This window comes from Odontesthes bonariensis, chromosome 17 (genome assembly GCF_027942865.1).
Source record: "Odontesthes bonariensis isolate fOdoBon6 chromosome 17, fOdoBon6.hap1, whole genome shotgun sequence".
NCBI lineage: Eukaryota > Metazoa > Chordata > Actinopteri > Atheriniformes > Atherinopsidae > Odontesthes > Odontesthes bonariensis.
In genome coordinates, this window is record NC_134522.1 from 10,484,462 (window position 1) to 10,497,317 (window position 12,856).

Sequence of the window (12,856 nt, forward strand, 5' to 3'; positions counted from 1 at the left end):
GCTTTACACACATGCAAACAGAAAACCGGAGAACCTCAGAACAAAAGAGGCTCCTTATAAAAACAACCTGCAGCAGCCCAGTTAAGCTGTAATGCCTGGGGGTGAGTGTGATAGCTGAGGCACCCGTCTATCTCCCTCCCTTTCACACACATGCACATAAGTCTACATGGCCTGACCCCAACCCTGCAGGTCGCTTCTATAACCGCATTACTGAAGCCAGCTGCTGCTGCTGCAGCTCACGCTGCCCTAAAATCCACAATTGGATTGAGGAATTCATGGTTTTCCCCTTTTTTTTTCTTCTTTTGGTTGGTTGTTTTTTTTCCCCCTCCTTCCATCGTCTTCAAACAGGCAATCTGCTCAGCAAGAGCTACCCCATCCGTCTCTCCCCCACAGTATGCTTCTATGGTTACAGGCAGTAAAGTGGGTGACTGCTGGACTAAGTGTTATTTTTAAATTGACAGAGAAACATCCTACTTGGACACAGACAAAGCCTGTTTCTCATTCCAATTCTCAAGCCAATTCTTCATACCCTTTTCTCTTCCCTTTATTTCCCATCTTTTTCGAAAGCATTTGCGCCAGCATCTAGCTTGCCAATTGCTGCTGGAACTGTGGCTGGTGTAGAGACGTTTGCAAGGTGAGCATAAGCAATTATACTAGTTCTTGGTTAAATGAATGGCAGTGGAGTGGCACCAAACTACTCTCTAAGTGTGGCCACTCATATAATGCGTCATTCAAGAAAGTTCAACTTAAGATCTCTCTTCTAACCATTTTTGTTGGCATTAGAACTGGTTCAGATGGGTTTGGAATGAGTAGTGTATTTTATGAAATGGAGAAGCACAAAGTCTGTTGAGGGCAGTATCGTGGTTGGATATGAGGAGAGCCTGATGAATTTCCCTTCTCAGCAGGGTACTGTATGAGAAGATTGGCAGTGCGGGCAGGGGCCTTGCGGCTCATTTCTTCGTGCTAACTGTTACTGATGCACTACAGCTTAGAATCCCACTGCAGAACCCAATCGATTGCTCCTGTGGCGGCAGCAGGAATTGGATAAAAAGATCCTGCCGGCATCCGGCCGGCGCCTGCCCTTGCAGGGAGAGCTAATGGCTGAATCCAGGCCCTGGTCACAGCACACAGGGAGGGGGGTTGGGACTGGCAGAATCACAGTCATTACCACAGCGGCACATGCCCTCTCTTCACTCACGCGCCTGCGATTCTCTACTCCTCAGGCCTTCCTGACCAGGGTCACTAATCAATGCCCGTACTCTGGAGTCACACCTCCTGATCACAGCTTAACACAGAGCTGAGGGCTACAACAACACACCGCTGCGGCCAGGCATGGCTGTGTAGCCATTTTATTGCATCAAATGTGCAGAAAAAAAAAAGCTACACTGTTTTCTTGATATAATAAGCCTTGAAGTTTGTAATTAGTTTAATCCAATTTTGATAATCCAGATGTCACAGACAGGTGGGACTGGCCAAAATGTATCAGAAGACAGGTACAAAAAACTAAAAAAAAAAAAATCACGAGCAGGACATTTTACCTTTTTGGTGAGGCTGTCATCAGAATCAGATGGCATCCGTGTGGATACGTGGAAAATGACTTCCACTGTGGAGGTAGCATAGTAAGGGGCTGTTAGGCCTGTGCTGCCATTCCTCTGAAGGCCCCCCATGAAGCCACAGTGTGTGGCCAGATCCACCTGAAGGAAACAGTTTCTACAATTTAGTGCAGCCTAAGGGTGAATATACATGCGTATTTAGGCAGCGAATGTGTGCACAGTGCCATCTGATTTGAGGGTGTGGCTGTTTGTACCTCCCATCCCAGTCCAGATACAAAGCCTTCATAGGCCTGGCTGCCTGCACTGTTAGACAAGATGGAGCACTTGTCTTCTTGGCCTTCTCCTATGTAGAACACGGCAATCTTGTGTGTCTCTCGACTATAGAAAAAAAATAGAAAACAACAAATCAACAAAGCAGCCGGTATTATAAATGTAACAGAACATGGAAAGCTGCTTTTGTCACTTTTGAAAACACAATGAAAACACTTTGACATGGAAAGCCACAAGACACTAATGGAGATAAATTGTTTGTCAAAGTACAATTTAGTTGTTGGAAAAAAGGGAATGGGGAAAACATACAACCAAACAAACAAGCAAGGCCACCCCTGTGTACAACCCCTCGCAAAAAGTACAGAATCATCACTCTTGGAAGATGTTTAAAGAAAAAAAAAAACAATCACAATCAATTAGATATTTGTTGCAGTTTCCTGGCTTTTACAACAACTTAAATTATTTGAGGTTGGGACTTTAGTATTGAAAAACAATAGTCTTAATCCACCAGGTTTCAACTTTCTTGTATAGCAGTTTACAGATCAGCTTTGCAGGCTGGAGCCTATACATCCAAATTCTTCCATTAACTTTAAACCGAATTGAGATCCTGTTTGCTGGCCGTGACATTGAATCAGTAGACCCGTTCACATTTGGCGCTTCGCCAACAGGACATCAGCAGGTCTACCGATGTTTCTGTAAAACTATAATTACATTCAGTGAGCTCAATTCTATCACCATTCAGACATTAGCACGCTTAAGATTTGCCCGAGTGTCATTTGTGGCCAAATTATCAACATACATTTCAACAAGCTCAGTTATGTAAAAGACATGATGTGAGAGAAGGAGGACAAAATAAGCAATTTGTGATCTTATAGTGTCAGCGAACGTCTGCTGGTAACACATTGTTGCTTTCGACCTTACCTGTGGACTATTTTCTATACAACTTAGCTGTGCACACGTGCTGTGTGAAAGTATCTGCACATGCAACATACCACTGGAAATTTGTGATTTGATTGATGCAAAGAATTCAACAGTACTATGACCAATCAACACAATCACCTGCAGTGGTGATGCCCTATTTTCTTTGCCAAGGGGTGCACTTCTATTGTTTTCATAGCAGTACATTGTGCTGGGGTGCACTTGGAGCACTTTGTGTGTTATTGCCCACCCCAGTCTGCTCATCTGAGAGAATAAGATTCAATCCTGAGCGCATTCTATATTATGTCCTTGTCACCGGTCTCGTTTGAGTACTTATTGATTGGGAGAATAGAGACAGTGAGTGAAGGACAGTAAGAGTGATGGTAGTCTTTCAGGGCTGTGGTCAGCAGGAGCTGTCTGGAGAAACTTTAACTGAGGCTCAAACAGGTTTCTCAGGGGTTCCGGTGGCTGTTTGATGATAATAAAGGCTTAAATAAAGATTTACAGATACAGATGTGTGTTCAGTGGCATCTCAAAAGGCAAAACCAAGATTTTGTAGGGACACAACACAATATAAAACTTTACCACTGCCTGGAGTCCAAGTTCTTCAGCTCCCTTAAAACTTTAGAGTTTTTCTTCAGCAGATGGAAGCTTTTCCTGTTTGAAGAGGACAGTCTTGGTTAGGTGTGATATTTCAACACAACATACAAAAACATAATTCAGGATTCTGCCATGCTGGTAACAATGGACGTCAATTCGAGACCCAATGGTCTACATGTAGAATGTCAAAAGGAAAAAAGAAGTTTTTCTGTAAAAGTTGCACTCCGGTTTTGATAACCAAAAAGCAAAAATGGCACAGGTGCAAAACACAATCTCCTCTTTGCTGTGTGCGTGTTGCACTATCACCATTAAGAGGTGTAAGCTTTTAATTCACAGGGCAGCGCCACAAAGATGTGACTCTGTGGACCTTAGTGAAAACAGCTGGGCACTTTTACCCTGTGGAGAGGAGATTAAGACTCTGCAGACTCCAATGTACCTTCAGTTTCACTCTCTTTTACTGAGAAGCCAGCAGCTGTTACAGTGGCACTTCAAATGTGTGAATGCTTTAGAAATGCTTTGATTTCTGCAAAAATTGAACCTAAACCAACATGAGATTGCCACAAAAGAGGTAAAACTAGATAAAAACAATTAAACAACCCAGAGAGATGCTATAGTTGGGCATTTTTTACTGAGAAAAAAAAAGACCCAATATCACTTATCTGTGAGCTGTGGAAGTGAGAGAACCGTTGCTTTCAACATCTGACACAAGTCATGCAGCAAAAACTGCAACTAAATATTTCAGGGGACTGTTCTCTGCCCTAAAATGGCTTTCAGAAATGTTAGTCCATTACTCAGTCCAAAACTGCTTTCAGTGTGTCTTCTCACTCGAACAGCTCACTTCAGGTCCTTCCACAACATTTGTGCTGGATTAAGGTCAGTACTTAGACCCGGCAATTCAAAAGCATTCAATTTTCTTTCAGGACACGGTTGGAAATCTTGACTTTTTTTTTTTTTTTTTTCCAGAACTTACTGGCTAAGTAAGGACTTATTCTTCCTTCAATGAAGGCAGGTTTCACTGATGGGAAACTGTTCTTATGCTGGAATGCATGTCTTTCCTCGACAAAACACAATGCTTCTTGTCCAAACCAAAAAGGTTTGTCCTTGTGATCTTTATCCGAATGCAGACCGGTGGGAATCAGGTGGAAAGCAATGAACAAACGTGTTCAATGAGAAAGTTGGTTTTTAGCAGAGGTGGTCTTTTAAATAAACACATAGATGAAAAATAAATAAATAAACTGTCTAATCTTTTTATTTTTCTTCAATCAAAACTCCCTCTCCGTATCAATATTATAATTCCGATAATTTGGAGAATCTTAGAAAGTGAGAACGCTCAAAGTTTCCAAGTTCCATAGGCAGCTCCTGCAGTTTATTTGACATTTTGTACTGGATGTTCGTTGATATTACTCCGCCACCGCTAAGAAAATAGTTTGAGCATGAACGAGCTGCCAAATAAAACACGACAGAAGCAACTTTTCGCAACGAAATTTGATATGGATTACCAGTGCACACCAGTAACCACTCCGGTGAGTTGATTATTTTGAAAACGGACGTTTATGGTGCTTTTACGGACCTTTTTGGACATGCATATGACTTGCCATTCTGAAGCAGGTTGAGATGAATCAAAATTAGGCAAATACCGGAGACAGCAGTAAAATGAAAAAAAGCGGTGAGGGGGGTTCTAAAACATTGCAGACGACTCATAAAAGAGGCTTAATGTTGAAAATACCGCAGTTCTACTTTAAAACAAAAAGTTAAAAAGTAAGCTACGGTCACTTAAGCTAAGTTAAAACCTTGCAGACAATTACACACTTTGCTCTGGGAGAGATTTTGGCAGTTTCATCACACCTGGTTAGGTTATGTGTGGCCTTAAATTTCCTCAATGTGTGCACAATCTGTCAGACTCTGGATCGGTGGGGGTCCAAACTCTAAATAGATGGTTCAGTTACCTTTTTCAGCCTGATAACCATCGACAACTTTTTCTTCTGTAGTTCTCAAAAATCTCTTGATCACTTCCACAAACATTGGCTTTGAGGATCAGACTTGACAATAAAAAAAAAAAAGTGGGCAGTCACTCAGTCACAGCTGATTGATTCAGCTGACAGAAAACAGCTGACTCTAATTTCACCTTAAAATTAATTTCCACTGCAAAGTTGTTCACAGATACAGTAGTATTGGATCATTTTTTTCCTATAAAATTAGAATTTTTGTATGAAAACTTTTCCCGTTTGTTTGACCGGATTATCTTTAACTAACTTGTTAAAACATGCCTTTTTGGTTACATTCGAGACGTAGTTTGCAGACTGAATAATAAAGACCTACATGAAGCAAATAATAAGTAACAGATCTCAATATGACTTCTTGAATTCTTTTGATCTGCCTCTTTCTTTCTGTTGTTCAGTCCAAATCAGAACAATGACTGTAGCCAGCTTCAGTTGGTAATACCTGCGATCCCAAGAGTTCATGCCAAGATCATTCAGGAGGAGTCGACAGAAGTAGAAAGGAGCTTTTGGTTCCTGGTGGGAGGGTTCCCTTTGGCAGGCAGCCCGAAAGCTTACATCAGCATCCCACCTTCGGACTTGCTCCTCCTCCTGTTGAGTCTGACGGATAATGGCCTCCAGTATGGCGTTCTCTTGCTCCAGGTTCATGCCATGGGGTGACGGGGCCGGCTGATTGAGCCTGAGTCGTGGGTGAGGCAGGCATTCTGGGCTGCTGTGGCTGAGGTTCTCCAAAAGCTTATCCAGAACATCAACCTCATCCTCTTCACAACAATAGGAGAGGGAGTCTGAGACACTGTCTGAGAAATGATTTTTGTACGGTCCTTTTATTGGAGAGGTGGGCTGGGTTCTGCTGTGTGTGTCAGACGCTGAAAGTGGGACGTCAACTGCATGCAAAACTCCCACATCCACATCATCCTGCATGGTGCTGTATAGGATGGTGCCATCCCAGGAGTACTTGCCCGAAATGTCCCGAACAATGACACGCACTTGGGAGGAAGGGTGGGGGGGCTGACCAACATTGGGTGTCTCAGCAGGAATCTGTAGGTAGGACACCAGCGTGCTGTCATTGAAGACAAACAGTTGCAGGTTGGGGCTTTTAAAGACCTCTGACGACAACTCGGACGACTCCACATATGGGTTGTCGTGATTCTCGCTCACGAGGCTGTGCAGGAGAGCAGGGCCACCGCTCAGTGGATGATGGCCGAGGTGGTTGACCAGGTGAGTCATGACCATCCGTGCTGTCAGAGGTATCAGCTCCATGTTGCGTCGACGCTTTTCTGTTAGCAGGAAATGAAGGCAGGAAGATTAAATTAGAGACGATATCTGGAGGAAAACACCCGAGAGAAAGTGTATGTGAGTAATAGTAAAAAAGAAAAGAAGAAAAAAGACAGATTTAGAACACAGCTGCACACCCACGTCTCTTTAGAGCATGTTCAGCACAGACTTTTCCAACCATACTTAAAAATCCCCATATTTGTGTGCAGACATGCTATCATCTCTATTAGCTCTTTTTACACAAAGCCAAATCTCATTCATGATTACTAATAGGGGTAGTTTATTCATTTCTCACAATAGCTGAGCTAGCACACCTCTAAGTAGATAGCATCTAATCATAAGAGACAACTTTGAAAAGCCCATTGAATCTTCTTACAATAGATAAGCGTTGAGACTGGCCAAGTGCTAATGAGAACAACCATCTCCACAGGCTGCTGAATAGGACTGTGCTCTGTGGATCGCATTTATGTAAATGCTCAGGTTTTTACTCCCAAGTGAAAGGCATGCCCAGCTTTATTCTACAGTGATGTGGGAAAAACAAGAAGATGCACTTTTGCATTGTGACAGTACTATCAATACCATCATCCCCCATCAAAGTGGAGAAAGCTCTTTAGAGAGCAGGCCAAGCTGCATTAGAGATGCACTGGCCCTTTGATGTGACTTGATCAATATGAGGTGAGGGCATGAATATAACTAGGCCGGCACTCTTTGGTTTGCCCTTTTGATAGTGTTTTGTTATTTCCACCAAGACTCTGTGCAGCTGTGAAAAAAAAAGAAAGAAAAAGACAGAGGTGCGGTGAAATGTTCCCAACAAAAGCTACCGTTTAATCATCTTACATTGTTTCAGTAAGACATTTGCACTTTCTATTTTGGCTTTGATGACTTTGGAGAAGTTGAGGACACGAGGTAGAGAGAAAACTATGTTGCCTAATGGAATCACAAGGTCAAAAAAAAAAGAAGAAAAACCCCATAATGGGTCTTCTCTTTAGGGCTAAGCACTAAATAGAACATTCCATTCTCTGTAATGGCCGATTTTCTTTTCAGACTTTTAATAAGACACTGACATCTAATGGAAAGGCTCCAAATGGACTGGCTACTTAAGAGTTTGCTTTTAAATGTCACCTTTTTTTTAGAGGTCTTGTTTTTTTGGGTCAGGGTGTTAAGGGGGGGTTGGGAGATCATCAGTTATGATGTAATAAATGGCAGCAACAACTAACTGCCAGGGCTGTATGGTTCTATGGTGGTTAGCACTCATAGCAAAACAGCTCCTGGTAAGAATCTCAGCCAGGTCCTTTCTGTGTGCAGTTTGGATGGTGTCCTCGTGTTTGCCTGGGTTCTCTCTAGATACTCAGTGTTTCTCCCAAAAACCCAAAAACATGTGTGTCAGACTAATTTGTGATTCCTCACTGAGCCTAGAAGTGAGCGCGAGTGTCCATGACTGTTTGTCACAGATTGGCGACTTCTCATCCGATGGCAGCGGGGACAGGATAGGCAATTACTGCCAGCTTTTTTCTCACGCGTGTATCCTTAAATACCAACACATGCACTATTTACTACGCACTAAATAAAGCATTATTCATCATTTTATTTGTAAACATAGACTAAGTAGTAAGAAAGGACATTGGGAGTGGTCACTCCCATGTGCCATTACCCTCAGCTACGGTGAGCAGGTTGCCATAGTCTGTGCTGGTCGTCTGGGAGGGTGGTGGCTCGAAGCTTTTAACCTGACCCAACATGAGGTCATAGTCACGGGACAAGTCCGACAGACTGAGGAGATAGTGGCTCTGTTGGGTGTGTAAGTTGGAGCCGGACACGCAGCAGTGCAGCACCTGAGCAGTAGGAGAAAAGGGTAGTGATTATGTCTGGATGAAGTGTGCTTGGCTACTTACTCTACAGACTTAACTTAATTTCACCAAATATAACAAGACAGGATCTTCTAATGTATGACAGTGTCTGACAAGAGAGTGTACAGTGATGTTCCTGCCGACCTTTTCTTGATGGACAAGATCCAGGAGCATTTGAAAGGGAAATATATGGTCTATTTACATCATAAGGCAAGGGTAGGAGGGGAGGGGTGAAGAAAAGAGTGTCTTTATTGCCACTAATCCATTTCTCCTGTGATGTGTGAGTGTATCGATCTACATAACAGATGGCAGAGCATCCGTTGGCAGAGCTAGATAAGGCGCACTGGGGCAGTTGATTACAGCCATTGGACAGGTTTACACTGTTTGATTTAATTAAGACTTTATCCTTGTACTCAGCTCTCACCACAAACATAGATGGTTACCCACATGCTTACCAAACACACCTGTATAATGTATAATCTGAGTGGAGCTGAAACTGTTGAGGGGGTAAAACATATGCCTAATGTATGTAGATGAGAGCGCCTGTTATTCAGACTGGAACGACTTGGGTAAAGCCATGCAAAGGCTAATCCCATTCAGTACACACACACATACGCTCACACTTGGCTGAGAGAAGCTCAGAGAGGAAGGCTGGCCCTGCCATGTGAAACAGTATTGTGTAGGGCAATGTAGACAGTATGTGGATGCTTCTACCAAACAGACCTCTGAGTGCATGGGGGAGGGATTGGCGGCTTGATGCTGAAAAGACCTGAACCAAACAGCTGCTACACCAAAGCCCCAAAGAGCTTCCTCGGTGGAGAGGTAGAAAGGGAGGGGGAAAACCCACGGTTGTGCCTGACAACTAAGTGACTGCACCTCACATAGCAACAGTTCCTGGAAGGTAACACACAGTAAAACAGGCTTACTGTAGTTAGAAGGGCACATATTGTATGAAGATGCGAGTACACTATGTACACAATCAAATCAAATAATAGTGCAGAGACTCGTGCGCTTAAGCATAAATGTGCCCATCATTGTCGTGTTTATCTCCACACAGACACACACACACGCACACACACACACCCACACTGATGGTGCAGCTGGCGGTTGAGGCAGGCACAGAGAGCAGATGGAGAAGCTTGAGCACAACTCAAATGAACTAATGTGGTCCAGTGCAATGTTGCATTTTACAGCCTTTTGCATGCTGATAGTCCCCCAAACCAACTCTCCTCATTTTGCTCTATATTTCAGAAGGAATGGCAGCCTTTTTTTCAGTTGTGGACATGTACAGGCTTGTGATTGATGACTTAAGAAAGAACATGCCTTATAATATCAAAAAATAATTTTTTTTACACACATACACACAAACAAATATATACATGTAAAACTACAGGAGGATGAAGCATGAAAAACAGTGCCATTGACACTGGTCAATAATGTAACTAAAAGAGATGTTCCCCATCACAGAAGCTATTTTTTGCTTTGTAAACAGCATAATTAGCAGCCAACGTGTCTGTGGAAATGTAGAGATTTTGGTCTTGATATTCACACCTCAGATGGAACCCAGAGAGTACATGCCTTTTGTGTGCCGAAAGACGACCAATCATGCCTAATTGTATTTGCTTTCATAGCAGCTGCAGTCTCTCTCATATTAAGACATATTCCATTCAAATCTCCAGGACAAGCGTTTAGAGCCTGAGCTTATCAATTGGACAAAGGGTCCTGTTTGAATAATTGGACCATTTCTTATCAGGGGTGACATCCTTACAAAGATCTGCCGTTGACCGCATCTGCCCAGACAGGAGGGAATGAATAATACCTCATTCATTTCTGCCTGAAGCTTGGCCCTCATCCTCAGGGTCAGACCATAAATTAAGGAGTTATAGGGGGAAAAAAAACAAAAAAAAACAGAAATGTAGACTGAATATTTTGCATGTTTCCGACAAACTAAATGCTACAATGGTATTATACTATGTTTTCAACATATGATAAGTGTCAATCATGCGTTGATTTTGGTGGGCACATCTATACTGTTATCCCACTATAATGTTTAATGGTCACAGGTCGCGGTGGAGGTGAGTCTAATTAAAGTGGCAAGCCCATGTGGCAGGATGGGGGTGGAAGTGTCAATGCCAAAGTTGTTGTGTCTGTGGGCAAAGGTTATGAATGTTCCAGAAAACAGTGAAATCAATATATAAAAAGGGCTCCACATTCAGATCTGCAATATGCCGTCACTGAGGCTTTCCCTTCTCTCATGTGCAAATACCCACCCTGTAGATGTAGTCCAATATTGGGGCCTTGTGGGATGTGTGGTCGTCCATTGAAGCCGTGATGGGTTCTAGCAGCAGACTCAGGGGCACAGCCATACACCACTCCAACAGGCAGAGAAGCAGTGACACCATCAACTGAGAGCAGGAGACAGAATGTAGAAGTTCCTGATTCGGTTCAGTCGAACAACATCAACACAAACATATCATCAATATAAGAACCCAAAATCAGAAATAGTTGGGACGGTATGGAAATTGTTTTTATCGTCTTTTTGCTTCTGTTGCTTTTGGTGCATCATTACTGTATTGCTCTTTTATTATAACTTGTTGTTCATTGTCGTGATTTCTGCACTGGAGGGGACAATTTCGTTATACTTTGTATTATGACAATAAAGATTCTGAAAAACAAACATAGTGATTCTTACATTAACTTTGACCTTTTTCTCATCGCAGACAGTCTGAACACGCAATATTTCCTGTTTTTACCTCATCTGTTCAATTCAATTTGTTAATATACTTCCATTTTTTCCATCGCAGGCCTGCAGTACATTCTAGAGCGAGACTAGCAGCAGTGTGAAACAGAAATAAATAAATATTATTTTATTTTTAGTTTCATTCACAACTGCCACTTAGAACATTGATAAGCAAAAAAAAAAAAAAAGAGAAGGCAATGCACTTGGCAAAGCTCATCTTAAACTCCTGTGATGGCAGCATTAATGCAGAAAGTACAGAAAATTACAAGATATGCTGCTTTCAAGTCATGAATGTCTTTTCCAGGTACATTCATGCATTTTTTTCTTTTAAAATAATGCAAAACAACATTTTGCACACATTACAAATACATGGCCGCAGAAGAACAGGATCCAGATTTTGAAATGAAACACACAAAACAGAAAATTGGACGTTCCTTATTTCCTTTCTTAAGATACTGTCCCAACTTTTTCTGAGTAAAAAGAGACCGAAAAGATTCAACAGGAGAGAGCTGAAAAGACAGATGATCCAGAGAGAAAGGAAAGCAGATCACAACAGATCACTTCAGAAACATTCCTCTGCCAATGCACTATTCCAACATGACAGAATAAGGGCTATTAGATGCAAGCCATTTCATGTCCCCTCACTTTCCAACATGTACCTTTTTATCTGCTTCCACTATTGAGTGCTCTGCGCCCGGCAACAAAAAGGCTATTGTGGCCACAAAGATCTGTGTTGGGACAAAATAAGGAGAAAAATAATTGGATGACACAAACCTATTCATCAGCTGAGTCAGGGCTGAGTGCTAAAATGGAGATGACATCATGGAATGTGGAGAATTCATATGTATGACTAATAACTAATGCCAGACATAACTTAAAAAAAAATAAATAAATCAATAGAAACTTGTTCACAAAAGCTGCCAACTGAGGATGTCAATAAGTATGTGCAAGTTAATATAGGATACCTCAATAATTTTCTTCGGCAGAGTGGGTTCCAACCTCTGGAGATGTTCCCAGTGAGAAATCATCAGCTGGAACACGTCGCAGGCTACTTGAGCTACTGCTTTGTTTCCAAACTGAGAGAAGGAAGTAAAAATGGTAGGAACTGAATGTCAATAAAAAGGAAGGACTAAGGTTTACACAAACAAAAGCTTAATTCACAGATTCTTCTAATATGCATGTATGATCGGGTCCATGAGCAGTCCACATGCAAAATCTGTCACATTTTCATATAAAACTGGAAATAATCAGAAAAAGTTGAGGATGTAGAAAAAGTTTACACTCAAGAACATATAGCACACAAAAAATATTAAGTTTTTATTTCAACAGTTTATTGAAACTACATTTGTGGCATGTGTTAACCTCTTTCAACAATGAGTCAGAGTTGCATCATTCTGTTCAGAGAGTGTTCAAGAAAAGTAGAAAGTGACTACTTTTAAAACTACATTAACTTGCAAGCTGTTTAAATATTGTTGTGCCTCAAGTTTCTATCAGAGCCTTGCTCATCAAGTGATGTCATTTTTATGATAGTAAGAAACATGGCATCAGCATACAGCCAGTGGGAGAGTCAGAAGTCAAATGGTTATGTGTGCAAATTTGCAAAGTGCAAATTTATCTTAAATGCTTTGGGGAAACTTAGCTGGTTGCATCCAAAGCACC

General features: G+C 41.9%; 1 protein-coding gene across 6 annotated transcripts in view; it reads right to left on the bottom strand.

The window, feature by feature from the left end:
- ralgapa2 (Ral GTPase activating protein catalytic subunit alpha 2) overlaps window positions 1–12,856 on the bottom strand; it is a 90,323-nt gene that overhangs the window by 29,055 nt on the left and 48,412 nt on the right. For all 6 annotated transcript variants that reach the window (XM_075447745.1, XM_075447740.1, XM_075447743.1 and 3 more), the window contains 8 exons: window positions 12,163–12,273; window positions 11,857–11,925; window positions 10,728–10,862; window positions 8,265–8,442; window positions 5,784–6,615; window positions 3,327–3,398; window positions 1,808–1,931; window positions 1,539–1,694 (listed from right to left, as the gene is read on the bottom strand). In XM_075447745.1, the coding sequence (XP_075303860.1) occupies window positions 1,539–1,694; window positions 1,808–1,931; window positions 3,327–3,398; window positions 5,784–6,615; window positions 8,265–8,442; window positions 10,728–10,862; window positions 11,857–11,925; window positions 12,163–12,273 (1,677 nt within the window). The remainder of the gene's footprint in view (window positions 1–1,538; window positions 1,695–1,807; window positions 1,932–3,326; window positions 3,399–5,783; window positions 6,616–8,264; window positions 8,443–10,727; window positions 10,863–11,856; window positions 11,926–12,162; window positions 12,274–12,856) is intronic.